The 16,570-nt window shown below is 41.1% G+C and overlaps 1 protein-coding gene across 1 annotated transcript in view; it reads right to left on the bottom strand.

Annotated features, from left to right (window-relative positions):
• The window catches only part of LOC138300730 (uncharacterized), a 1,597,374-nt gene that overhangs the window by 1,058,797 nt on the left and 522,007 nt on the right, over positions 1-16,570 (bottom strand). Inside the window, exon 7 of the mRNA XM_069240438.1 lies at positions 10,265-10,863. Within this exon, the coding sequence (XP_069096539.1) occupies positions 10,265-10,863 (599 nt within the window). The remainder of the gene's footprint in view (positions 1-10,264; positions 10,864-16,570) is intronic.

Here is a 16,570-nt window from a genome sequence, read left to right as displayed (position 1 = left end):
ATGTGGGTGTAACATGAATCTTATTCCCCCCCTGGTTGTTGCGTTATCCAAGTGGGTACGACAATCAAAGTCCATTAGTTGTGACACCATATGCTTGTCTTCAAGATAAATAGTTATTGTGTCAAAATTGGTCCCTGTGATGCTGCATCTCTTGGCCGATATTATGTCAGAGCGAATAACAGAGAGACAACTTCGTCGGGAGCGTATCCAGTGTATGACTTTGTTGATCAGGGAGGCTTGGTTCTCAGCTAACCCTGGCGGTAGTTTTGGTACATTGGTCAAATAGATTTTATTAGTTCCCTGACTTGTAAGCAGGTCCTGGTCTTTATTAACTACACTCTCGATATTATAGCGAGAGAGAGTGATGTTATTATAGGGGATCTTGTGTGACTTGCTAGGGGTTTGTGTAAAACTGGAATCTTGGACAGTTTCCGGTGGGTTGAATCTGCTGGTCCTTCCTCTAGCTCTATCACTAGTTAAATTACTTGACCAATTACCTTGATGGTCTCTGTGTCTAGGTACATTTGTAGACCTCCTTCTGGGCCTTGTAATGTCGATATTAGGATCACAATGGTAATCTTCCCTCTCTTGGAGAACTGACCTCCCTCTAATGGGGAGACAGGAATTGTCCCTTAACTCCGTCCCCTTTATTGGGGCAGACAATGGGAAAGCTTCTTCCCCCCTGGCCTCCCCACAGACTTTACAAATCCCTCCACAAGCACGATTGCTCTTCATAAGATCTATTAGTACTAGAACCAATCCCTTAACTTCATCGACTCTCTGAAGGACTGTAGCCAGGTTGTCTCTACTAGCTGCTGGTTCTTTGCCTTCAGACTCGAACTGGGGGAACGATGAGAAAACACTAGGATTGGGTGTTCCAACTGCTGGCTTGCACTTGGACATACTCGTGGGCACGGGCGGATCCTCTATTGCTAATAGAGGTTCAAAGCGATTTGTACAGAATAAACTAGGGACCACCTTGATCACCGGAGTCAGTGGTAGGAGAGTTGGTGTATGTGGTACATGTTGGAGACCCCACTGGGATACCGGAGGACTCAGTATGTTATGAGTGGGTTTTGGGAAGGGGCCCCTACAGTTATGCGGGCCCCTATCTCCATCAACCCCTTTTATGTTATCTATAGAATCCCTTAACCCCTTCTTTTTAAATAACTCTGGGATTTTCCTATCCTTAGGGGGGCCTCTCTTGGAGTTATTTGCCCCTATAGTTGTTTGTGTACCTAACATAGACTCAACTTCTTTAACTAGAAGGTCTATTTCATCCAGTGGGTTAGACCCATTGGGTGTACCTAGATTCGGGGGTCTACTTGGGCGTTTTTTTGCGATTTTAGTACCCTTGGATTGTGCTGGTAGGTCTATAGCCTTTCTTTTCCCCATATTGGGTAGATGCCCGTGAGATAAAATATACACAAATACAATGGTAAAGGAAAAAAAAAAAAAAAAAAAAAAAAAGAGAGGGAAGGCAGCTCCCTTTCTTATGAGTTCAGTGTCCTGTCACTGGAGTAACTGGCCCTGCCTCCGGTCTCAGGACGGGCGGAAAACAAAGTTTAGAGACTCCTGCCCTGGCTGCTCCTCCCCTCGAATGGCGCACTTCTATATATTTGATTAGTGGAGCCCTCCAAATTGCGTCCAAATTACAGTTACAGTGGGACAAGTTGGAGGAGGGACTAATCGAGGAAGGGCTTAGTAAAGAATAGGCTTCTCAATTCAGAGATGTAGAATAATGCTATAGTCTATACACTCAGACTTAACAAGCTGATCTCTTACTGCAGGTGAAAGAGAGGGGGCCCAGCCCGGCCTCCTCCGGTCTCTGACGGGCTAAGGACGGGCCCGCCCTTGGCCCGGGCTTCGCCCGGGCGCCGCCCGCGCGCGTCCTCCTTGCCCTGCTGACAGGCACCTCCTCCCGGCTCCTCCAATGCGCTTCCCGCGACGGCGGGAGCGCAACGAAAGTTTTAAAGGGCTCCTTGCCCTGCTGACAGGCACCTCCTCCCGGCTCCTCCAATGCGCTTCCCGCGACGGCGGGAGCGCAACGAAAGTTTTAAAGGGCTCCTTGCCCTGCTGACAGGCACCTCCTCCCGGCTCCTCCAAAATCTTACTATGTTCAAAAAGGTTTTACCCAAACAAAGCTACTTCGGCTCAATATACTGAAAACATATGATCAGCTGTCAGTTGTGAACCTTGTTAGTCCTATACACAATCAATCCTAATGAGTTCACTATTTTTACACCCTTAAGAACCACTGATCCCACAAGCATGTTGTAAATATGTACAACCATTAGCAATAAAAAGACTATGGCCCTCATTCTGACCCTGGCGGTTCTCTACCGCCAGGGCCAACGGGGGCGGGAGCACCGCCGACAGGCCGGCGGTGCTCCCTTGGTCATTCTGACCGCGGCGCTTTGGCCGCGGTCAGAACGGGAAAACCGGCGGTCTCCCGCCGGTTTTCCACTGACCTTAGAATCCTCCAAGGCGGCGCAGCTCGCTGCGCTGCCTTGGGGATTCTGACCCCCCCTACCGCCATCCTGTTCATGGCGGGAAAGCCGCCATGAACAGGATGGCGGTAGGGGGGGGTCGCGGGGCCCCTGGGGGCCCCTGCCGTGCCCATGCCAATGGCATGGGCACGGCAGGGGCCCCCGTAAGAGGGCCCCGCAAAGTATTTCAGTGTCTGCCTTGCAGACACTGAAATACGCGACGGGTGCCACTGCACCCGTCGCACCTTCCCACTCCGCCGGCTCGATTACGAGCCGGCATCCTCGTGGGAAGGGAGTTTTTCCCTGGGCGGTCTTTTGGAGACCGCCCGCCAGCCCAGGGAAAAACTCATAATACCCTCCGCGGTCTTCTGACCGCGGAGCGGTATAATGGAGGGCGGGATCCTGGCGGGCGGCCTCCGCCGCCCGCCAGGGTCATAATGAGGCCCTATATAAATATAGGTAGAGAAATAAGATGATTTTTCCCTAACACTCAGTAAATTATAAAACAAACTTATTGAATGATTCCATGAGTGATGTCATCAGTGATGGCTTCAATGATGGCATTTGAGATGTTGTAAATAATATAATCAATGATGTCATCTGAGATGTCATCAGTGATGTAATCAATGGAGTCATTTGAGATGTCATCAGCGATGTAATCAATGATGTCATTTGATATGTCATCACTGATATAATGAACGCTATAATAGAACAGGTCATGAGTGATGTAATATCTGAGATCATACGCTGTACATTGGGGCGCTAGTTATAGTTAGCACTGATAGCTATAACTGTTGCCTGTTGAATTTCTGTGGTTTTTAGAGATTTCATTTGTACATTGCCACTGATATTGTTACCTAACTTTTTTTAATGAAAATATATATATATATATATATATACAGGGGTGTGGAATTTATTAAAATATCTACTTTTCCAGGGGACAGGTTGCTTCTCAAATCTACTTGTCCTGTAAAAAGATCTACTTGTCCCTTTGGTGCCATGTAGTGTGGCGACAAATTATGGCAGCAATCTCATTATGTAAGAGCTCTGATAATAGCCTCTCTGATTATGACAGGGCTACTACCATAGTAGGGCTTGAATACTTGCAGTTTCAATCCCTACTGTAGCAATTTCCTTATTTTGCCACCTTTCTGCAGATCTGCATACTGGGTCTCGAGGAAGCAGTAAGCAATAGTTCCAGGGCTGGAATGCCTTTGAGTCTGCAAACCTACTAACCTGCATGTTTTAAAGATTTTCACCGGCTGGGCTGAAATATGTTGGCAGTACAATATGTGAGACTAAAAAGCGAATTTTAGAACATATTCGAGCAACTATCAATATAGATAGGAGCTATGCAATAGCGAGACATATGGAACAGAAACATGATAGCAAGTTGGAACTCATGACATTCTATGCAATTGATCAGGTACCAAAACTAGAACGTGGTGGTGACAGAGAAAAGAAATTGCGTCAACTGGAATCCAGATACATACTAGATATCCGGTCTCTCACCCCACTAGGTTTAAATCAGGATGAAGAGTTATTAGTACACCTATAAGGGTCTTCGTAGCTAACAATATGTTGCCACTCATTTAATTTAATTTTACCATTTTCAAGGTGTTTTTCTTTTTTGGGGGGTTTTGGTGTGTATACATATCTGTTAAAAAAAAGCTTTATGCCTGGGGAAAGAACCATAGGCTTTTGCCTCCCTCCTCTCCTCCCTCTCTTTTCTTTCCCCTCCCCTCTCTCTCTTCTCATCTCTTCTTCTTCTTTTTTCTGTTCTCTTTTTCTCTTTTCCTCTGTTCTTGTTTCTCTCTAGTCTTTCTTCCGTTGTCATTATTCAGATAGATATACATTTTTGGCGCTAAAAATATAAGTTTATTGAAGGAATAACATCTAAATATTAATATTTTTACATCAGAGGTGTAGGATTCAGTGAGGGCTATTGTTAAAATGAATTTTGGGGATTGTGCCATTTTAGGCAACAAATGAATATGAATCCTATGTGAACATTAATCAAAAACTAATGAGGCCCCCTTTAGTTTGTTAATACACCTCGAAAATTGTTTTTCAATCTTTTTTAGTCCCTGAAACAAGATCTAACAAAATATATTTAAAAATCATTTGATTTAAGGAGATGTTATAAACTACATCTACCAGAAGACATTATAATGTGGAATTTAGTAGAAAAACATCTTGGACTTCAGTTAAAACATTGTTGCAATTTGAAGAATATTTGTAAAAAAGTATTTAGTCCTTCTTTTCTAAAGTGTATATATTTTGTGATGTTAAGGAGTAACTTTTGATAATTTGGTGTAACTTTAGTATTTTTTCTGTTGCTTTTGGGTAGTTTATTTAAAGCGCTAAACCAGTACACAGGAAACACCTGTGAACAAGGTCCGGTGTGACCGAAACGCGTCAGAGATTCCTGTTTGTTTGTTTGTGATCTTACGAATGGAATAAAAGTTTAATTATTATTGGCACAACGACAGAGTGCGGTTTTCTCTTGCCAAAACAGTAAGAGAATTTTGTTTTTTTGAAATACGGACGTCCTGCCTCAAACCAGCACCACCGGAGAAATAAGTGCGCCGTAACACGCTTATCAGGAAATTTTTCCTTTTGTGTGTATATATATATATATATATATATATATATATATGTAACTGTATATAGGAGTTGACATTCTAGTTGTGTCACGGATACCTGTGTGCATGGTGTTGGCCTGGTTGGAGCTATTGAGCCAATATGCATCGACCACCTGCATAGTGTATTAATACTTTAAATAAATGTAAATTCCTCACTTTAAGAGACTCCTCACGTTATTAAATAGTTGCATGTGGCCCGCCAAGTTGAACATAGAAGTGGAATTCACAGAGCATGCCAATTCAGGCTTACTATATTGATATTAAGCTTTTCTACAAGGTAACCATCGGGCATACAGTCATATCAGTCCAAAAAAATCCATTTCAAATTACAGTTGGAAGAGAAATATAAAATCCCTACTAATTCGATTACAATAGTGAAAATCACCTGTCTTCATGTTTTGTTCTGGTGGGTCACCAACACCAAAACTCTTGTATATTACAGTAATCTGAGAGATTATGTGTAAGAATATTCTTTCATACATGCTTCACCACAGTGTAATTACAATCTACCTTTTTAAACACATGGTTTTCACAATGAGGCCTTCTTACTTTGTCTAACTTTTCAGTTACATAGATCATTCTCAGGGAATTTTACATAACTTTTCCCAGTGAACCATTAAGTTCTGTAACCTTTACACTATAACCAACAAAGGCCTACTGAAGAGTGTATAAACTGGCAACCCTCATGCATACAGATATAAAATGAGAACAAGGTTCACAATTACTGTAAGTAAAACAATATACAAAACTTTTCAAAAGAGTCTAAGAAGGATCATCAAAAGGAAAATCTTATACTTTCAAGGTTTGTCAGAGTAGGTGACATAATAGGTTGCCTACTATGGAATCTGAGATTGCGTAACAAAAAACATGTCTTTAGGCTGCAACGCAGTGTGATAACATCCCACTGCTGAAGGCCTACTGACTTTCACAAATGTTTTTGCAATACATAAGCTAAACCTACTGTCTAACTGCCATAATGTTTCATAATAGGTAGATGAGATAAGCATCTAACATAACTTTTACCAGTGCTGCAGTAGGGTATGTTACCATAACCATCTGAGGCCTACTCTTTTGAGTGTAAACATCCCTCAAAGCAATCATGAGAGACACATTCATAGTATTACAAATCTATATAAAATTACAATTGGCTAAGAAAATACAAGGATTCTCACTGAGCAACTCTTAATATCCAAAGTGTGTCACAGGGGCAACCCACTCCAAAGCCATTGCATACTACAGTAATCTGTAATATTCTGTGCAAACCATCTACGGGGAGAGGAAAAAGCAGAAGGGTATTCAAAAAAATCCCTAACAGGTAAGCGCTGCCAGGAGTGTGCTTGAGGTGTTTGCTAAAGCATACATGCCCTGGCCACTTGGCGGCCACCTTCATCTCTCCCTGGGTAGCTCCTAAACGCTTAGAGCGTGGTCGTCACATGTCCACCCACCTCCTTCTCCTCCCCAGTTACTGGGGCACGTTTTTTCGTGCCATGGCTGTCAGCACAGGAGTTCTGCCATGGGGGAAATGTGGGCTAAATGCAGATGACCCTCACTTTTTGACTAACCTGGAATGGAGTCTGGTTATATTGACAGTTCCTGTGGTCTTTGACGGGAATTCTAACACCCTTTTAGGTCCCTCCTTAGATAAATCAACTCAGAGGGATTGTACCCAAATGCCAAGGATTAGGCAAGCTATTAGAAACATGTTGCAGGAACTAGGGTTGGTAGATGTATGGAGACATCTTAGAGCTCAATGGAGGTTACACTTTTTACTGTATCAAGTATGGCCATTATTCTAGATTGGACTACTTTTTGCTGCTAGAGCCCTGGTTTCCACAATAAAGGAGATTAAACATCTTCCTGGGCATATTTCAGATCACTCACCGGTTACCATGCTGCTCCATTGTTCAAGTCGTAGGCAGAGTCTAAGATGGACTCTAAAGAGTGGTCTCCTTCTCGATGAGGAAATGGCATCTTCTTTAAAAAAAACACTGCTGACTTCTTTCTTAATAATGCTGGTTCTGCTCTTCTTGGAATAATTTGGGATGCTTTTACAGCATATATTCACAGAATCTTGCGGAGTGAGGCATACTTTAAAGACAAGTTGGAAAGGGCGGAACTGACCAGATTAGAGCAAGAAGTGGGAGATCTTGAGGCTGTTTTACAGGTGCAAAATGTGGCCATAAACAGAGATAGGACCCTGAAGCAGCTGGAGGAGGCACAGCTAAATTTCAAAATCAAGCTAGATACCATCTGCAAGGAAAGGTGGCTTGCCAGCTACATGAAGCAATTTGAGTATGTTGAGTGAGCAGGTGCTTTTTGGCATGTAAAGCGAGGGTTGAGGGATCCAGGAACATAATTAGGGAGTTGATTGTCAACCCCGTGGGAGATGTTTCCAATACGGTTGAGGACATGCAGGGGTGTATGGTCTCCCTATTTTCTACACTGTATGCAAAAACAGTGTTTCCAGACTAGGGCAAACTTGAGGAATGGTTTAGGGGTTTGGAAATCTTGGGGCTCTCTGCAGAGGGAAGAGAATGCATGGAGGCAGAGATTACCAAGGAGGAAATCAGAGAGCATTTGGCCCGCACAAAAAAAGGGAAGGTGACAGGCCCAATGCAATCCCTTCGGAGCTTTACAAACTCTTAACAACAACAAGACTACTTTATTCGACCATAGGTCATAAAAGTTACACATTAAATCGTACAAAAAGGGTGCGTTTGTTCCATTATGCTTTCACACTGGCTTAAAATAAATTTTAGGATAAAAATAGCTTCTCTAAAACCTTCAAAATCCGACCAAGATTTAAAAATTTAAAGTGCTAGGTTGATATTACATAGTGATACAGTTCCTTGATAGTTTAGATAGCATACTTTGACATGAAAAGCCTGCTCCCGGCACAATCATCATATAGGCAAATTTAGGCACTGCCAAGTTATTGGAAACACAAGCACAATGAAATAAAAATCTTATATAATAGCTTAAAATGGATATCGAATTCATGTTAAGATGGCACGAATACCAGACAGCTGCATAAAAATCACTCTTTGCGGCTAACACTAGGAGAAAAAATAGCAGAAACACAGGATGATTACCCACATATTTGTCTGAGAAAAATCTATACATGGTCAATAATTTATCATCATCATCATCATCAACTTTGTTCGATCAATGACCATAAAACACAAAAAACAAGATAATAAATAATTCTTAAGCAAATAAATAAATACACATCTATAAATTGGTGTAGAAACATTAGAACAATAACTTAAATTGCACATATGACTCTAAAACTTATCTATAGAAGAGATGAGACCTTAAATTACTTTTTGGAGATGGCATCGTATGCGCCAAGCTGTTGCTAAATACTTGCTTACTGAAAGAATTACGTCGGTTGAAGTGTGGCTTTTTAGAACCCGGAGAGCCAAAGAGCAGTTCTTGAATCCCATGTCCCTGCAAATATTACGGATCCATTTTAGTCGCGGAATCGCATAGGCTGGGCAAAAGAACATGAAATGCTCAATGGTTTCGAAAGTACTGCCACAGGCAGGGCATATATCGGGAAGATTAATCGACCCCCACCTATGAATCAATGACATCAGGGGCATCTGCTTTGCAGACAGTGAAAATCGCGACGGGTGCCACTGCACCCGTCGCACCCCTGCAACTCCGCCGGCTCCATTCGGAGCCGGCTTCCTCGTTGCAGGGGCTTTCCCGCTGGGCCTGCGGGCGGCCTTTTGGCGGTCGCCCGCCGGCCCAGCGGGAAAGCCAGAATGGCATCAGCGGCCATTCGGCGGTAACCGCCGGTCAGAATGACCGCCCTAGTCTCTTGTGTACATACAATTTTACACTTGCATAATCTGGTGAAAATACCATCTTTTGCTCTATGTAAAATCTCCAAACTTTTCACGTTTTCAAAAAATTTATTTTTTGGGAGTTTTTGAGCTGGAGACTGATTCGGGAAGAATATTTCTTACAGAATATCCGCGCTATCCAGTTTGCTACAGTACCTCGAAGTAAAATATGTATGTTAGGGAAGCTCTTGTCTACAAAAGTCACAAAACACAGCAGACCAAAACTTGCGACAAACCTGGTGAAATTCTATAACATTTTCTGGTAAAATTCTACATCTTTTTCCTAATATTTTGCGAGGTGTCAAGGGTAAAGAAGTTATGCAAATTACGCAGAGGCGTGAAAACAAATTCAGCAAAATCATTCCGACTTTCTGTCACTTTGGTATGCACACCAATTAAAATTCTGGCCTCTTTAAAATTCCAATTAAAATTATGGCCTGAATTTTCTCTCATATCTTGATTAGTTTATTTCCGATTCGCACATTCTTCAAACTTTCCCACCACAGATATCCCCACCTTTTTTTATCAGTGGCCCCTTAACTAGCACAACACCGCATCCATTTGGAGAGATGTCTCTGGTTAAAATGTAAGCTATGTCTAAATCGGAAACCTTTCAGAGGCCTTTACAGTGAGTATAAACGATTGCTGGCCTCATCCATGAAAAAAGGTATAATTCTGCACCTGTAGAATAACATCTATGTTTGGATACAGATGTACTACTATTTGGTATTTGTCATTGTTCTCAATAGTGCACCTGAAAAAAGTTGTTCTCGTGGAGAAAGCCCTTCCGCTGCTCTCCTACAAGATGTGGTGATGATTTGCTCCTCTTCCCGTCCTGGACGGGGAGTGATTGGAGCAAATCTGAGACCTTTTCCAGGGTTCCAGGGTGTAAAATGGTCAAACTATAATTTGGGCATGTCCTCAAATGTACGTTTGTGAGCATAATCAAACGTTCAAGGCAAAGCACGCATTGGAATGCCCATTTCTCAGCCCTCCAGTGGATTTTATGCATTCACATTTTTTCGCCATGTGAAATGTCAGCATTGTGGTGGAGTTGTCAGCATTCATAAAACCATTTGCGCATTCCAAACACATGTAACAAAAAAGTAAAATTAGTAGTAATTTTATATTTACAACAGGATTTATCACTGTGTATCGTGTCCTGTAAGAATATGTGAAAAACGTAGGAGAAATCAGTCAAAACTTGAGAAAGCAACTAATTCAATTTGATTTGCTTTATACTTGTTTTAATTATAGGCTTTTTGTTTATCACACTTACTTTTTCTGCTATGACGACAACCACCAGATGTCTAAGGTCCCAAGGCAGCCTCCTGACACGTCTTGTCATTAACTTTATTTGGTCATTTTTCTTGCTTCTGTATGAAATGTTTCCATGTTCTGTGCCAAGCCACCCCTGCAGCTTCTTAAGAATGGCTTTATTCGAATATATAGAGCTTCGTGTTTGAGTCTGAATCCTGTCATAGAGAGATGTAGATAACATTTGGAAAGTGTGCAAGAAAACATCCTCGTATGAGTTTGTGGTTTGTTTGAATATTCGCTTAGTAAACTTAATTTGTTTGAATTCAGTTTTCAATTGTACATTATTTTCCATATGTATATTGATAAATATTCCCACAAGCGTCCAAAAATGTAACTGCTCTTGTCTGGAACCGAGAGTTCTGTCACATGCATGTTTTGACTGAATGTCATGTCTTATATGTTGTTCTGTAATTTGTAACCATTGATTTCTATAAAATGTCATTATGTTTTTCATTATCCATCGTGTTACAGTTCTTACAGCCTCGTTGCTTTTGCTGCAGTTTTTCAGCAAATGAAGTGGGAAATCTGAGGCGTGATGGCAAGGATCATCTTCGACCCCTGCAAAAAAAGGCATTTGGTGTTAATGACATTATTCAGAATGCACGTTTTGAAGGCTATATGCAAATCATTAATGCTATAGGGATTTTGTTTATATTAAAACCCGAGCAATCTCAACAAATATTGCAAAATGACACCTATATTTTCCAGATCAAGAACAAATAATGTAAAAAGCAAATAGCTACTGCCAGATGCTGACAACCATGCATCTCATTTATTGCAATAGAAGCACTCCATAGGCGGAGAGTCAATCCAGCCTGTAGTCTGACAGTGAACTCTGCTGCACTGATCAGAGATGTTATTGACATTGTCTCAAAGCACACTTGAATGGTATGAACCAAAGAAATATTGAGGACTAACCTAACAGAAAATACATTGGATGTGTCAGACCAGATAAAGGGTTTATTCTAACTCCTGTTATAATCCTGATTCAGGCAACAAAAGACGTTTACATCTGATTTAGGATTGCAAATAGTGCAGAAACGTAAGCTATGCCTGGCTGATGCGCCCTATGAAAGGCAAAACCGGCCTCAGTTGCTTGTGTTCCGGATCAGCGAGGACCTATCTGACAGTTCAGGCTGGACTGTTCCCATTGGAACAGGATTAAGACTGCTTCGCATATGGCTCGGTCCTAACCGAGGTGGCATGGTGTGTGTTAGCGCGTCTGACTTTAGTAAATAAACTTACAAGCGGATGCAAATAGGTCGATGAAGCTTTTGACTCGAAATCAAGATGTTCCCACCATAGATCCAGTACAGGTAGATCAATAATCAATAATTAATCAATAACATCAAAAATCAATGACACTCAATAGCATTAGTAATCAATGGAGTCAGTAATTTTCACACACCACAACTAAAAGGTCATGAATAACAACACCCTTTAGTAAAAGTTAGAATATTTATTTCCCTATATTAACAATGCCAAGGTCAAGTATGATAATCTGAAAATCAAATGATAAACATACAGAAACATCACTGGCTGCCCAATTCTGCAAAAGACACGCAATCTAATCAAAGCTTGAACTACTACACCTTCTAAAGTTGCAGTGCAAATCAATAACAAGAACAATTGCTCAAACGATATCACATACATTTAGATTCAGCAAAGAAATACATCAAACGTTACTCCCTATAGCAAATTCTCATTTGTGACGATCCCTTAACTAACACCAGATTAGAATCAGCATGTTGGGATTCATGCAAAACAATTTGGTAAACACAAATTTGGAAAAAATTAACTATGGCTCTATCAAAACAGTGCAGTTGGTACCTAGAAAGAAAAAGCAAATAGGCATAACAAACACATGGGTAAAAGTATACCTTTCCACAAATGGATCGGCAAGCTAAAATAGTCTTCGTCATCCAGGCATCAGTTCAGCCAGCAAGGTATCAGGATTCAGCATCAGAGTTCAGAAAACGCAAAGTCTTTATGCAACTCGAAAGAATAGAGGTAAACCCTCAAGAAGAATGGGGAGAATGGTGCATGGCAAATGCTCAATGGCATCTTCTTCTCAGTGCAATCCGGCCAAGTTAGATTTCATAAAACTACTTCCCAAGTCCTTATTGGTCAAGGGATTGCATGTTCACACTTTGTCCAATAAAACTAAAACTTCAAATCTATAACTTCTACTAGTATTCGGTTCACGTCGCTGATTGGCTTCTCCTGTAATGTCCTAATCGTTCGGCCTGTCAGGTAACAAAATTGTTGCTGATTATACTCTAGTCAGTGTCTCCATTGTTCTCCTCCTGAGAAAGTCAGTCTTACACACATTACACTCATAATGTTACATTTAGCAAGAACAGCATCTTCTAGAAATCGGTTCTCACGAGAAAAGACTTTTAGCTACGATGACATTTAAACAGCACAGTGGAAAATCACAATTTAATTCTCTAAGACAGCCATTTTATTAATCGGTTTAAAAATACAGCTTGACATGAGGCCGTGCAACTAGGCCAAGACCTCCGCTAAGTTAAGGCTTTCAATTAATAAAGTGAATACATAATGCATAACCCTCAAAATGACATATTACTACATTAATGAAACATAAACTCCATATTTCATGTTAATAAGCCATTAATAAATACCCTTCGTGAACATTGGTGACCACTCATTTAGGCACATTTTCAAAAGTGTGCATTATTTTTCTTTAGGTTTATACATTTTCTATGCAAATCCATTACTCAAAATACATGAATACTCATTAATATTTTAATGAAAACACCTGCTCTAGCATGTGAAAATTAACAATGGACTGGGATGCAGCCCTGAGTCATTGCTAGTGGCTCAGATTAATTCAAGTGTTCCATCTATCACTTTTTTGTATACTTTTTGTAAACTTCAGACCTATTATAGTATCTCGTTCTAAGTCCTACTGTAATACTGATTCAGGCACTAAAAGAGGTTTACACCTGATTTAGGATTACAAATCCTGCAGAAAATACTTTAATCAGATAATTTTCCCTTTTCACATTTAACAGGAAAAACATGGTAAAATGTGGAAGGTAAAACATGTTGTATCAGTCGGCAAAATTCAAACTCTGCCTCTTATTCCTCATTGCGAGCATGAAAACTTGGAATTGAGGGAGAATAGCAGAGCTCATAATTACTACCCCCTGCGGTGTCAGCATTTACCAGATGCATTACTGCACCACATTACAGGCTACTAGTGAGAATGAGGTCCTAAGTAGGAGATCAATTCTTTTATTAAAACCAAGGCATTCTTCATATCTGTCATCTTGTTATGTAAGAAAGGTTCGACAACTAAAATTGCAGAAACCTCTGCTAGGACACAGTGACCTACAATAATAGGTTCTCAGTTGTGTAATTTCACTATTGACTATCATGCAATGTTGGTAGCCCTCCTGAGCGACTCTTCTGTAAGAAATATATTGGGTATTAAATTATTAGCTGCAAATTATTATTATTTATTGAACTTACTTTGTCTAAAATTGGGCAGATTCTCACTTATCCGACGTGGAAGACAAGGGATCCTACAAATGATCCGAAGCATTTATACATTGGGGGCTATCTCAGAAACTGCATAAAGGACAAGTATGTCCAATAACTGCAATCAATAATATCACTATTAATTTCAGCGTGATGTCTGTGTATGCATTAGAGGAAGAAAAGGAAACTTTTCCAATGTACAAATCTCTTTCCACAAAAGCATACAGATCACCTAGAGGTACTGTTTTGCCAAAGGATAAGCACGCAGTTCCCTTTCTAAATAAAATATATGAAAAAAATTGATCTATATTAGCAGCACCAGATTTCATATTGACCTTTGGGAGACCTTTGTCCAGATGATCAGAAAACATATACATGTAAAAATTCTGAGTTGTGAATTCATATCTGTTAGAAATGGGGTCTTTGGTTGGCAGTCAAGTTACCCCTGTCCAAGCATGGACCCTCACTCTAGTCAGGGTAAAGGAGAATCACCTTCAGCTAACCCCCGCTCACCCCCTTGGTAGCTTGGCACGAGCAGGCAGGCTTAACTTCAAAGCAATGTCAGGGGTGTGGAATTTATTAAAATATCTACTTGTCCAGGGGACAGGTTGCTTCTCAAATCTACTTGTCCTGTAAAAAGATCTACTTGTCCCTTTGGTGCCATGTAGTGTGGCGACAAATTATGGCAGCAATCTCATTATGTAAGAGCTCTGATAATAGCCTCTCTGATTATGCCAGGGCTACTACCATAGTAGGGCTTGAATACTTGCAGTTTCAATCCCTACTGTAGCAATTTCCTTATTTTGCCACCTTTCTGCAGATCTGCATACTGGGGCTGGAGGAAGCAGTAATCAATAGTTCCAGGGCTGTAATGCCTTTGAGTCTGCAAACCTACTAACCTGCATGTTTTAAAGATTTTCACCAGCTTCTCTCTAGTATTTTCCCATAATAAGAAAGGTTGGACATTTACTCCTGACAATGGCAGAATTAGAACTTCTTCCAGGGTTGGGAAGAAAGTGGCTGGAGGGAAAATGAACTTGCAAATGCTCAATAGATTTTCACATGAGCAAATCTACACATCGTATTTACCCATGCTAAAATACAGTTCACAAATATTTTATAGGGGTACGGCATATACCATGGGTGTACTTTTGTGTCTTTCTTTAAGAATTTGGGGCCACATGTAGCTAGGTTCAGATTTGCGACCCGCAAATTGCGAGTCAGAGCGACTCGCAATTTGCAAGTCGCAAATCCGAATGTAGGATGGTGTCCCTGACACCATCTGTGATTCGCAAGGGCTTCGCAAATGCCCACCTCATGAATAATCATGAGGTGTGTCGCAATTTGCGACCCCTTTGCGAATGGCGGCCCTCACAGGGATGGTGGCCTGCTGGAGACAGCAGACCACCGTGTCTGCAACTGCTTTTCAATAAAGAAGGTTATTTGTTTTTTTGTTGTAATGCAGCCCGTTTTCGTTAAAGGAAAACGAGATGCATTACAAAAACGAAAAATGAAACGTTTTCGTATCATTTTTTCAGGGCAGGCAGTGGTCCGCAGGACCACTGCCTGCCCTGAAAAAATGTTTACAGTGACAGTCACAATGGGGAAGGGGTCCCATGGGGACCCCTTCCCTTTTGCGAAAGTGTTAGCACCCATTTGAAATGGGTGCAAACTGCGATTGGTTTGCGTCCGCGTTCACAAAACAATCCTACATTGCAGTGCGAGTCGCAATTAGGAAGGGAAAACCCCTTCCTAATTCCGAGTCGCAAACCCGTTTTGCGATTCAGTAACCAGGTTACCGAATCGCAAAACTGGGTTTGTGCATCGCAATGTGCTTTTTGCACGTCGCAAACAGCGAAAGTTGCTGTTTGCGACATGCAAAAAGCTACCTACATGTGGATCTTGGTCCCTAATTAGGTCTGGTGTTAACAAAGACATTTTGTTTTTATTAAACTTCTATTTCTCTCTCTTTCGGCTGGCTTTACTGTGAGTGATCGCATTCTGCTCTTCCACAAGGAGCATATTGGCACACAAAGTAGTTTTGTTCAGTGTCGGGAACTACAGTGGCAATCAGTGAAGTAACGAAACTGGAGGGTGCCCCTTTGCAAAGAACATGGCGGAGCCCCCCTCTCCAGACTCACTCAGGGCAGGGGCTGTGCTAAAGGGGCCTCCTGGAGGTTGGCTGCGGGGCCTTTGTTATGCCACTGGTGGCAACGTGTGCTTTTAGAGTTCAAAAAGGTTTTTTTTTTTTTTTTGCCAGTGTTTGTTACAATGTTGAGGGCCTGGTAGCTCCCACAACAATAAAAAGTGTTACAAAAGCCATGTCAAAACAAGACATGCATTGATGAAACTAAAAGACTTATAAAAATATGTCAGATCAGTTGGCTTTGTCAGTGTTTGTTTATTTTCATGCTTCCCATAATCGTGTTGAAAATGGTTACACTGATTTTCCATTAGAAATATTTTTGGGAAATAATAGCATGCATCAACATATTTTACTAAATGATACTTCATTTGCATCTAATCAGAGAGCATTCTGGGAGCATTATACTTAGCCTCATGTGCATACACAGTTTTTTTTTTTTGTACTGGAACCAACATCAGTAGTGAAGTGTGACCTTAAAACATTTATTTACAGCACTCACCCTAATAATGAAGGCTTTCAAATAATGAACCATAAATACAAGTTCGAACAGCATTATCTTTCAGAAACACATTACCTCAACTGCAGAGAGTTCCACTCTCTGTAAACAGGCAG

Source organism: Pleurodeles waltl, chromosome 6 (genome assembly GCF_031143425.1).
Source record: "Pleurodeles waltl isolate 20211129_DDA chromosome 6, aPleWal1.hap1.20221129, whole genome shotgun sequence".
In the NCBI taxonomy this organism is placed as follows: Eukaryota; Metazoa; Chordata; class Amphibia; order Caudata; family Salamandridae; genus Pleurodeles; species Pleurodeles waltl.
This window is presented reverse-complemented; position numbering and strand designations above follow the sequence as displayed.